Genomic DNA, 12,933 nt, shown 5'->3' on the forward strand with positions numbered 1-12,933 from the left:
CAAAAGAAAGCTCTATTTGTGGGGAAAAGAGGACGTCAATTTTGTTTGGGTGCAGAGTCGCACGACCGCGCAATTGTCAGTTAAAGCGACACAGTGCCGAATCGCAAAAAATGGCCTGGTCATTCAGCAGCCAAATCTTCCGGGGCTGAAGTGGTTAAAAAACAAATGTTCAGGGACTGAAGCAAACTAGATGGTTAACCTCTGTTGCTGCTAAACCCATTCTAATTTTGCCCCAGGACCCCCTGCTGACTGTTCAGTTAAAACAACCCATTGTGCCTTGTACTTCAACCACATGTGCAGCACTCATAGCTGCCTTGTATGGAACTCTATGCTCTGTCTATAAGCCAAGAGGGGCCAAGACCAGCACCCTCTGAACCTTCTATATTATATCTTCTTATTTGTCCCGCAAGAGGCACTAGATGCAAGTTGTACTTTACACATGGGCCCAATGTTTAAAAAAGTTGTATGCTACAAAAATGCACACAGGCACATACGACCTTGTACGTGTTTTTGAGGAACAGGCTTAGTTTCATATAGAATACATACACTATATTGCCAATAGTATTGGGACGCCTGCCTTTACACGCACATGAACTTTAATGGCGTCATAGTCTTATGCTGTGTACACACGACCGGACTTTCGACGGACTGAATCACGTCAGACTTTTCAACGGACTTCCGTCGAATCGGACTTGTCTACATACGATCACACCAAAGTCCGTCGGATTCGTATGTGATGACGTACACCGGACTAAAATAAGGAAGTTGATAGCTAGTAGCCAATAGCTGCCCTAGCATCGGTTTTCATCCGTTGGGCTAGCATACAGATTTTTCGACAGGACTCAAGTCCATCGGAAAGATTTGAAACATGTCCTAAATCTAAAGCCCATCCGTCGGACAAGTTTGGTCGAAAAGTGCAGCCGTGTGTACACTGCATTAGTCTGTAGGGTTCTATCGGGTTGAGGTCAGGACTTTGTGCAGGCCAGCTCGTCCATGTATTTATGGACCTTGATTTGTGCACTGGTCCAAATCATTTGGTGGAGGGGGGATTATGGTGTGGAGGTTGTTTTTCAGGGGTTGGGCTTGGCCCCTTAGTTCTAGTGAAGGGAATGCTTAAAGTGGTGTCCCAGCCGAAATTATACTTTTTAAATAAAAATACCCCTATAATACACAAGCTTAATGTATTCTAGTAAAGTTAGTCTGTAAACTAAGGTCCGTTTTGTTAGTTTATAGCAGTAGTTTGTTATTTTATAAACTTACAGCAGGCTGTGGCCATCTTAAGTGTGGGCATCTGAAGCCAGACTGTATTTCTTCCTGGATCTCAACCTTGCAGATCTCGCACATGCTCAGTGCAGCACAAGCAGTGTAATAGGTTTCAGGTCAGGTTTCCATAGCAACGGCAGTTTCAGAGGAAGTTGCCACCCCTTCCCAGAAGGCATTGCAAACAGGAAATGATGCGATGGGCCGCGGCCAGGGAGGAGGAAGTGAATAATGAATACAGCAGATATACAGTAGGTGCTGAGAAAAAAAATAAAAAAATATCCAATTCGTTTACAGTACACAGTTTAGTGAGGGATGCTGAAGAGTTGTAAAAGTGGGTGCAACTCCACTTTAAGGTGTCACCATACCAAGACATTTTGGACAATTTCATGCTCCCAACTTTGTGGGAACAGTTTGGGGATGGCCCCTTCTTGTTCCAACATGACTGCGCACCAATGTACAAAGCAAGGTCCATAAAGACATGGATGAGAGAATTTGGGGTGGAGGAACTTGACTGGCCTGCACAGAGTCCTGACCTCAACCTAATAAAACACCTTTGGGATGAATTAGAGCGGAGACTGTGGGCCAGGTCTTCTCGTCCAACATCAGTGCCTGACCTCACAAATGTGCTTCTGGAAGAATGGTCAAACATTCCCATAGACACACTCCTAAACCTTGTGGACAGCCTTCCCAGAAGAGTTGGAGCTGTTATAGTGGGCCAACTCAATATTGAATCCTACAGACTAAGACTGGGATGCCATTAAAGTTTGTGTGTGTGTGTGTGTGTGTGTGTGTGTGTGTGTGTGTGTGTGTGTGTGTGTGTGTGTGTGTGTGTGTGTATATATATATATATATATATATATATATATATATATATATATATATATATATATATATATATATACAGGCGTCCCAATACTTTTGGTAATATAGTGTACCTTTACTGTGAAAAATACACATACTTTAAGTGTAATTACACCCAGTATTTCTAAAACTTTTTAATGTGAATTGGCCCCAAGGCGGATCCTATGCTTAGATTTTTGTTTCTAGTTTCCAAGTCCTCTCCTACCTCCTGAAGTATAATAGAGATTCTTGGCTTCGGGTGGCTCTTTGCCAGCTCTCTGAGACATGAAGTATTTGCCTGCTTGCTTTTGATTGCAGCAGATAGAAGCTTTGATTCCATCTTTGTATACACCGCCTCTCTGCTAGGAACACGCTGTTCTGAGCACTTAATAAGAGGTCATCGGGCTACTTTCTTTGGGTAGAAAAACAGTTTCTTGTTAAAGTTTGGATTTTTTTTTTTTTTTAAAGCTGTAATTAACCTGCATAGAGGACTGAATTTATTTTAAACTGTACACAGAGTTGAGGCAATTAAAATGAATGTGCTTCGGTGTTCTGTCTGCCCCTCTTAAATCGGTAGTAAACCGCTGCAATAAAAAAAACAAACAAAAAACAAAAAAAAACTTTCCCTTGCAAAAACAAACCATAATGTGCTAGTATGCATCACATACTAGCACATTATGAAATACTTGCCTTTTTAACTAAGCCCTCCAGCGGTGCCCTGTCCCCGCTGAGGGCTTCCATCCCGGGTTCACGGACTCCGGCTGTGTGAGTGGCTAGAGCTGCGATGATGTCGCTCCCGTGCGCCCTCGGTTGCGGCATGGTGCTGTAAAGGTCCGGCATAACGTGACGTCACCGGCTACATCCAGGGTGAATATCTCCTAAACGGTGCACATTTAGGAAATATTCATTTCACCTACTGGTAAGCCTTATTTATTGGCTTACCTGTAGGTAAAAATCACAAAGCAGACTTAAAGAGGAAGTAAAGCCTCTGGGGAAAAAAAAATACACCCTGCAAGACAAAGACATAATGAGCTAGTATGCATAGCATACTAGCTCATTATGAATTACTTGCCTGAGATCGAAGCCTCCTCATCAGCCCTCGTTCACCGCCTCCAACGCCGCCGTCTATCCTGAAGTGACTTCCGGGTATCATGGCTCCAGTGCTGTGACTGGCCGGAGCCGCGATGACATCACTCCTGTGCATGCGCGCTGGTGCCGCCACTAACAGCATGATCGCCGTTAGAAACGGCATGCTCAGTGCGCATGCGCTGTAGACATCAGTGCCACTATTTCTGCAAATATCTCCTAAACCATTTAGGTTTGGGAGATCTTTCTTGCACCTACAGGTAAGCCTTAATCTAAAGTGGTTGTAATGGGTTTACAACCACTTTAATACCGTTTTAACATGTTTGTGTTTTGTTGGTAAAGTAAAATGTTACAAACCTGGGCTGTTGAGAATGAATAAATGCATAAGCAGCCTTGAGGCCTCACTTTAACCACTTCAGCAGATTGTCTTTGTCTGGATGACTGGTATCTGTATTATTATGTATTCTCTAGAGCTGCACAATTAATCGTCAAGAATCGCAATATTGACTAAAGTGTTTCACAATTCTTTCTATGCAAAGAATTCTCTCTGCTCTTCTGAAAGCCACAGCCCTCAAAAGAACAGAAGAGAAAAACCAGGCAGTCTGCCAAGAATCACAACATTCTTTATCAGTTGAACTTAAGTATAAACATTGTAACAATTTGTCAATGGAATAGTCTGTGTAAGTGAAAAAACTTTAACCACTTAAACACTAAACCTTTTTCTGACATTCATTGGTTTCAAGTTAAATTCATTTTCTTTTTGCTAGAAAATTACTTAGAACACCCAAACATTTTATATATATATATATATATATATATATATATATATATATATATATATATATATATATATATATATATATATATATATATTTATATTATTATTCACTCCTTGATTATTTCCCGCCTCGACTACTGCAACTCTCTCCTTAATGGCCTACCCTTAAGCAGGCTATCCCCCCTTCAGTCTATTATGAATGCTGCTGCTAGACTAATACACCTCACTAATCGATCCGTGACTGCTGCTCCTCTCTGCCACTCCCTTCACTGGCTTCCCCTACCCCACTGTATAAAATTCAAAATGCTAACCATAACATACAAGGCCATCCACAACATCGCCCCCATCTACATCACCAACCTCATCTGCAGATATCTCCCAAATCACCCCCTCCGCTCCTCCCAGGACCTCCTGCTCTCTAGCTCCCTTGTTACCTCCTCCCATGCTCGCCTTCAGGACTTCTCCAGAGCCTCTCCCATCCTCTGGAATTCCCTGCCCCAGTAAGTCCGATCAGCCCCTACCCTGTCCACCTTTATGAGATCCCTGAAAACTCATTTATTCAGGGAAGCCTATCCCACACCCACATAACTGTCCCTGAGCCACCCCCATCAAATCATTCTTTGCAGCTATTACCTTTTGTACCACCACCCCCTCCCTTTAGAATGTAAGCTCTACGAGCAGTGCCCTCCTGTACCTTTTGTATTGAACTGTACTGTAATTGTGTTGTCCCCCTTATACATTGTAAAGCGCTGCGTAAACTGTTGGCGCTATATAAATCTCGTATAATAAAATATATATATATTTATTTTGATCTAATACAGCCATGAGTCTTTTTGGAAAGATGCAACAAGTTTTTCACACCTGGATTTGGGGATCCTCTGCCATTCCTCCTTGCAGATCCTCTCCAGTTCTGTCAGGTTGGATGGTAAACGTTGGTGGACAGCCATTTTTAGGTCTCTCCAGAGATGCTCAATTGGGTTTAAGTCAGGCCTCTGTCTGGGCCATTCAAGAACAGTCATGGAGTTGTTGTGAAGCCACTCCTTCGTTATTTTAGCTGTGTGCTTAGGGTCATTGTCTTGGAAGGTAAACCTTCGGCCCAGTCTGAGGTCCTGAGCACTCTGGAGAAGGTTTTTGTCCAGGATATCCCTGTACTTGGCCGCATTCATCCTTCCCTCGATTGCAACCAGTCATCCTGTCCCTGCAGCTGAAAAACACCCCCACAGCATGATGCTGCCACCACCATGCTTCACTGTTGGGATTGTACTGGACAGGTGATGAGCAGTGCCTGTTTTTCTCCACACATACTGCTTAGAATTAAGGCCAAAAAGTTCTATCTTGGTCTCATCAAACCAAAGAATCTTATTTCTCACCATCTTGGAGGTCTTCTGGTGTTTTCTAGCAAACTCCATGCGGGCTTTCATGTGTCTTGCACTGAGGAGAGGCTTCCATCGGGCCACTCTGCCATAAAGCCCCGACTGGTGGAGGGCTGCAGTGATGGTTGACTTTCTACAACTTTCTCCCATCTCCCGACTGCATCTCTGGAGCTCAGCCACAGTGATCTTTGGGTTCTTCTTTACTTCTCTCACCAAGGCTCTTCTCCCCCGATAGCTCAGTTTGGCCGGACGGCCAGCTCTAGGAGTATAATCAAACACAGCTGGACTCAAATGAAGGTGTAGAACCATCTCAAGGATGATCAGAAGAAATGGACAGCACCTGAGTTAAATATATGAGTGTCACAGCAAAGGGTCTGAATACTTAGGACCATGTGATATTTCAGTTTTTCTTTTTTAATAAATCTGCAAAAATGTCAACAATCCTGTGTTTTTCTGTCAATATGGGGTGCTGTGTGTACATTAATGAGGAAAAAAATGAACTTAAATGATTTTAGCAAATGGCTGCAATATAACAGAGTGAAAAATTTAAGGGGGTCTGAATACTTTCCGTCCCCACTGTGTGTGTGTGTGTATATGTATATATATATATTATACATATATATTATATATATTAATATTATACAGCAGTCTTTCAAATGCAAAGTTTTTTTGAAAAAATTACTTTAACCACTTCCCGCCCAGCCTATAGCAGAATGACGGCCAGGCGGTGGTTCAGTTATCCTGACTGGGCTTTATATATGGCGTCAGTCTGACACACCGCTACACCGATATTGGAAAAGAGCCTCCGACAGAGGCCCTTTACCACGTGATCATCCATGTCCAATCACGGCTGATCACGATTTAAACAGGAAAAGCCATTGATCGGCTTTTCCTCACACTCGTTTGACAGATGCGAGTAGAGGAGAACCGATCAGTGGCTATCCTGACGGGGGGGTCTGCGCTGATTGTTTATCAGCGCAGCCCCCCCTCGGATGCCCACACTGGACCACCAGGGAAGCCACCAGGACCACCAGAGAAGCCCCCAGCATGTGGATGGCCAGGTATGTACCCCATGGTCAACCACATATAAAAAAAATGCCCAATATATGCCACTCAGTGCCCACAAATGGGCACAGACTGGCACCATTACAGAAATAAAAAAATAAGTGATGCCCAGCAATGCCACCCACCAGTGTAATCAGTGCCACCCATCAGTGTCCCTCAGTGCCCACCTATCGGTGACCATCAGTGCCACCCATAAGTACCCATCGGTGCCGCCTATGAGTGCCCATCAGTGCTGCCTATCAGTGCCGCCTATCAGAGCCCATCATCAATGCCCATCAGTGCCACCTCATTAGTGCCGCCTTATTGGTGCCCGTCATTGAAGAAGAAAACGTAATTGTTTACAAAAAATTTTAAGAGAAATTTTTTTTTTCAAAATTTTCGGTCTTTTTTTTTATTTGTTGCGCAAAAAATAAAAATACTACCAAAATAAAGCTCTATTTGTGGGAACAAAATGATAAAAAATGTGTTTGGGTACAGTGTAGCATGACTGCGCAATTGTCATTCAAATTGTGACTGCGCTGAAAGCTGAAAATTGGCCTGGGCAGGAAGGTGTGTAAGTGCCTGGTATTGAAGTGGTTAATGAATAAAAAAAAAAAAACAGTAAAGTTAGCCCATTTTTTTGTATAATGTGAAAGATTTTACATCGTGAGAATCGTGATCTTTTTATTCTAAGCAAAAAAAAAAAATCGTGATTCTCATTTTGGCAACTTGATAATGAATACCACACAGTTGTAACCTATATTTTGAAAAAGAATAGAAACTTATTTGACCTAAATTTTTGATTTAAAATTTGACCTTGTTTACTCAAGGGATCAAACTATAATTCTACCTCTTTATAGGGCAACAGAACTAATAAATGGGCTGGAGGACCTCCATTGTGAGGAGCAAGTACAAACATTAAATATATTTTCCTTGGAAAAGAGATGCTTAAGAGGGAATATGATGCCAATATTCAAATATCTTAATGGTCATTCCAACATTGGGAGGAAACTATTCAGTCTCAGGTCACTCAGGAAGACACGTGGCTTCTCAATAAAGTTGGATGAGAAGCTGTTCAACCTTAAATGGCATTGAGGATTTTTTACTGTTGGAGCGGTAAGGATATGAAACTCCCTTCCAGTTTCAGTAGGTAGTTTCATTATTTAACCCTTCAGATCCGCGCTATAGCCAAATGACGGCTACAGCGCGGATCTACTTTGCCGGGAGGCCATCAATAGACGTCCTCCCCTTTGCACGCTCCCCGCGTGCCCCCGACGCGCGCTGTGATCACAGAGTCAATGAGACTCGGGTGATCACAGATCGGAGTAAGGGCCGATCGTGGCCCCTTACCACGTGATCAGCTGTCGGCCAATGACAGCTGATCATGTGATGTAAACAGGAGATCGGTAATTATTTCTTTTTTCTTCTCATGCTAACAGCGTGAGGAGAAAAAAAAGCCGATCACCGGCTTCTGTTGAAGGGACATCGGTCCCGAAGAGGCACAGTCGCCTCATCTGTGCCCACCAGTACCGCCTGCCAGTGCCACCTACCAGTGCCCATAGTGCCAAAATCAGTGCATATATGTCATGTATGGCAATAAATCAGCTTTGTACCTCCAATAAACCTTTTTTTCTGATTTAAAAAAAAAATAAATAAAAAAGAAATCCTGTTGCTTGCAACCACTCCCCAATAAAAGGATCTAAAAAAAAAAAAAAAAAAAAAAAAAAAAACAACTCTCCTGTTTCTACAGTGTTGCTGGCTGGACAAGCGAGGTGCTGATGAGTCCATGGCCTGAGATTCTACAGCATTTCAGCCAGGGAATGACCCCCTATAAACAGGCGAGTTGTTCCTTTGCCCTCTTTATCGATATTGATGTTAGGAAGTTGCCAATAGCAGCAAGATCAATAGTGCGCCTAAGTACTCAAAAAAATGCAAGCAATGCTCAACATCAGAAGCGGTTTTCTGGCTAATTGGCTTCCTTTCATTTATCTAGCCACAGAACCCATATCATCCTTTGTGTCCGTAATTAAAGGAAAAATTTGGCATCCTTGTACTCCACTTTAAGGTAATCTGAAACTGAACAAAAATAATTAAAACAAAGTTGTCCGCCATTTTAAATAAAAGCAGCTCCCCCTTTCATAGTACTGTCACCCATATACTTAACTGTCTTATGCCCAGTACTGGTTCCATCCCTGATTGAATGTCACCCAACTCACTCCCTATGAGCCCAGGCTGTAAAGGACATACCCTTTGGGGGGGGGGGGTGGATTACCACATTGTCCTTGTCTTGCAGTACTCCTGGATTGAGTATAGATCACGCTTAGGTTGGTAATGGGGTGGTCCATCTTCACAAACAAAGATTTAAAGAACCTGTGATCTTGCTGGAGCGCAGGCCAAAAAAGTGTGGTGGTCCTGGGAGTCCTACCCAAATACCAACAACCAAGTGGTGCTTTCTTGTTCAATGCAAGATGGGTGTGACCAAAATCATATAAGCACAGAACGAGGAAGAAACAAGATAACAAACACCCTAACAACTACCGCTAAATAATTGATTTAATTCTGTATACATCAAATAACAATAGAAGCACAATCCCCCCCCCCCCCCCCAAACATACAGCCACTCCCTAAATAACCCAGAGCACCCCCCCCCCCCAAATTAAACTGCCCCCAGCAGGTGCTGGGGCATCCCCCCACCCCGTTAGAAAAATGTTGGTTATGGGGTAGGTCCAATAGGCACCCAATCAAGTGTACAGACCACAATGGGCAGTGAGTAAGGGATGCTTAGGATTACCCACCCCTGGGCACCTATGGAGCCAAAGACCAGAAATATTTAGCAGACCCTAACTTGGCTAGACTGTCCCAGAGTCCGTGCATGTATAATGCAGCTGTATTCAAGACCTGCAGGAAACCGTCCTTGATTGTCAAACTGATGGAAGTATGCCATATGCTGGGAACCGCTGGGTAACAATATGCTCTGTGCAGTGGATCGGAGGGATAGTAGCGCTTGCTGATAGAGTAAAGCTGGAGTGGCCTGAAGGCTCTAGGAAAGAGATAGTATATCGGCTCAAAGGGGACAGACATTGGGGAATGGGGGAGGGGGCCGGTTGGAAAGCTAGCCTGTAGCTTTAATGACTTATAAGATTTTAATGCCTCTTTTACTTCTCATTCCATGTAATTCAACAGCTGACACCACCTACCATAATCTAGTGTATTATGTATATAATGTGTTAATGCAGTGTTCAAGAGACCTAACCTAGTTTTTGGCTCATAATAGCCTTATTTTCTGTTCTAATGGCTGAACATTAAATTATGTCTAGTGAAGAGCGCAAACTGTACTGATACCACTGTCAAAAAACATGTTAATCAATGCTTTTATCATAATAACTGATTTCCTCCTCCCTGGCACAAATTGAAAATAAATGGCAGAAATTGAAATTTAAAATGTAACTCTTTGGCTCCCTGAGAGCTGGAACAAAGCCATCCTGTGCTAGCCTTTCCGAAACGCCGTTCTCTGCGAGTGACGTATTCCTTCACATCTGCTGTTTTGAATGGAGACTTATGCCGCGTATGCACGATCAGATTTTCCGATGGGAAATGTTGGATGTGAGCTCGTTGGCGCAAAGTCCGACCATGTGTACGCTCCTTCGGACATTTGTCAGACTTTCCGCCAACAAATGTTGGCTAGCATGTTCTCAGATTTTGCGCCAACAGATGTGTGTTGTCGGACTTTACGATCACGTGTACACAAGTCCGTCGGACAAAAATCCAAAGTACAAACATGCATGCTGTTGAAGTTACATCTATATTGGACAGGTGTTATTACAGGCAGAGTTCCACCCAAAAAGTAGAACTTCTGCTAATCTGATTCCATGCCTCCCCTGTGCCACATTTGGCACCGTTCGGGGGGGTGGGGGGGGCAGGTACCTGTTTTTGACAGGTACCCTGTCCCCACTTCCGTTGGACTTCACCACAGCGAAGTACGTCAGAAGTTAAGCCCCGTCCTCCTCCCTACTGCTTCCCTAGCTGCTGGGCCAGTTCACTGCTGGGTTCCCTTACAGGCAATGGCGGCAGCACCACTCGACGGAAACATCGGCTGGAGTGGGTTCCAGAACAGGTAAATGTCCTGATATTAAAAATCAGCAGCTACAGTATGTGTAGCTGCTGACTTTTAATTTTTGGAGGAGGAGGCTGGAACACTAATTTTAATACCATCAATAGGGTATTACAGGTCAACATCCAGGTGGACCCTAAACCATGTATACTAGGTATTCTGGATGACCTTCCAATTGAGGATAATCCTAAATGGGCGATTGCCAGAGACCTCTTCCATGGCCTGTAAGCTTAAGCTTATTCTCAGGCATTGGAAGGCAGCTGACCCTCCTACACTGAAAGAGTGGACTACCCTAATGGGGGATACCCTGCACTTGGAAAAGTATATTTTTCCAACACCGAGGACACCCTTAAGAAATTATGGTCCCGTGGTTAGATACCCCTGGGTCTCTCTCCAGTAGGCCTGGTCTTGGACAGACTACTTATTTAATACAGTTGTCAATATGGATATGAATGAATAACTACTTGTTTATGCACTGCTATATTGGCTCTATTCTGTAGTACAGTGGTTATGCTTTGAGAGTAAACTATATAATTTTTCAATGGTGGACTGTGATTTTTTTTATCAATACGACTATAGCAATGTATTATCTGGAACCTGTATTGTTTGTTCTGTTTGCTCTGCTTCCTTTTTTTTTTTTTTTTTTTTTCTTTTTTCTTATAAACTACTTTGAGAAAAAAAAAAAATTCTGATATTTACATAATTCAAAAAATTTCTCCTTTGCTGGGCAAAGAAAGGCAGGCAAGACTCCTGTTTCCTGCCCATGTTCTCTATCTGCCAGCAGTCTGCTCTGTGGACTATGAGTAGCCATCATCACATTGCTGAATTATTGTCCAAGCATAGGACAGGCAGGTAATGCCAGAAGATGTAACGCCAAAATATGAAATGATGGTTTTTATTTTCCTGGTTATTCTGTACAGCAGGTAAATGTATATTACAGGGCTAGGTGAAGACGATTGTTGCATATATAAAAGAGCTTGTGTTGGGTATGTGTCCCCATGCCACGATTTCCAATTTAGGTTAATTTTTCACCAACGTGAGCAATTAAAATAAAAGAAAATAACGTTTCCACAATACATTAAAAAAAAAAAAAGTTTTAAAATTTATTGTGGAAACGTGATATCTTATCCGTGTCTCTCATTATTTTCAGTATACCACAAATTATACCAAAACTCCTGAGGTAGCTCCAAATGAGCGAAACATGTCGAGTTGTATTCTTTCTATTGTTTACCTGAATTGGATGTGGACATTGAGAGATTTTTAACCATTTTTGTGCCATTGTGCCATATGTATTAATTGTAATAATAAAAACCTTTTTTATGGATAAATTATACATGTCTATCTACTCTATTTACCTTATACAATAAGCACCCTAAAAGTCCCGGGGTTATTTACCCCACCTTCCTTCTTTTTGTTTCCAGTTTGGAGTTTTCTTGGGGTAACATGTAATAAAATCAGAGCTGAAAAAGTAAATTCATTTTTTTGTCTTCCATATGTAATTTATTTTATTTTTTTTGATCAGGCCTTTGCAAACTTAATATAGTTTTTGTTATTCCCCACAGGTTCTAGAGGCTTTTGCGGGTCGTCTGATACAAATCAATGTGTTTACAAGGAGAGAGATCCCCAGCCTAACAAAATATCAGATCATTCTGTCTCGAGATCAGTTCCGGAAGAACCCACCTTCCAATATTGTGGTAAGTGTTCTTGATTCATCTTGTGCAGACAAACCACCAACTTTATGTACAGTAAGGCTGGCCTGGACTGCCACTTGTGGTGCATCTAAATGCTTGTTGCCCCTGGCTCTGTTCAAAAGAAGGAGAGTTGAAGTGACAGGCCCTGGCACCTGTAAACGTCAGTATACATTAACTCTAATGCCCCGTACACACGATTGGATTTTCCGACGGGAAATGTTGGATGTGAGCTTGTTGGCAGAAAGTCCGACCGTGTGTATGCTCCATCGGACATTTGTTGTTGGACTTTCAGCCAACAAATGTTGGCTAGCATGCCCCCATTTTTTTCCGCCAACAAATGTGTGTTGTCGGACTTTCCGATCGTGTGTACACAAGTCCGTTGCACAAAAGTCCACGCATGCTCGGAATCAAGTACGAGCCGAAAGCGATCGGTCTTGTAAAACTAGTGTTATGGAAATATCACATGACTATTGAACTTCCTTTTTCTCGGCTTGACGTATGTCTTGTACGTCACTACTTTCGTAATTGTTGGCCAACATTTGTGTGACCGTATGTATGCAAGACAAGTTGGAGCCAACAACCTTCAAACAAAATTCCACGGTTTTGTTGTCGGAAAGTCTGATCGTGTGTATGTGGCATTAGGGTTGTGGTTGACCGAACTTGCCATGAGAGAAATAGAGGTGGTTATTACAGGTACCCTTCTGAAAGTGCTAGTTTCTTGGCTGTCCTATGGTCTAATTGCTTTTT

General features: G+C 42.7%; 1 protein-coding gene across 1 annotated transcript in view; it reads left to right on the forward strand.

Annotated features, from left to right (window-relative positions):
• FANCM (FA complementation group M) overlaps window positions 1–12,933 on the forward strand; it is a 258,713-nt gene that overhangs the window by 125,146 nt on the left and 120,634 nt on the right. Inside the window, exon 6 of the mRNA XM_073609784.1 lies at window positions 12,058–12,189. Within this exon, the coding sequence (XP_073465885.1) occupies window positions 12,058–12,189 (132 nt within the window). The remainder of the gene's footprint in view (window positions 1–12,057; window positions 12,190–12,933) is intronic.

Source organism: Aquarana catesbeiana, linkage group LG13 (genome assembly GCF_042186555.1).
Source record: "Aquarana catesbeiana isolate 2022-GZ linkage group LG13, ASM4218655v1, whole genome shotgun sequence".
Classification (NCBI taxonomy): domain Eukaryota; kingdom Metazoa; phylum Chordata; class Amphibia; order Anura; family Ranidae; genus Aquarana; species Aquarana catesbeiana.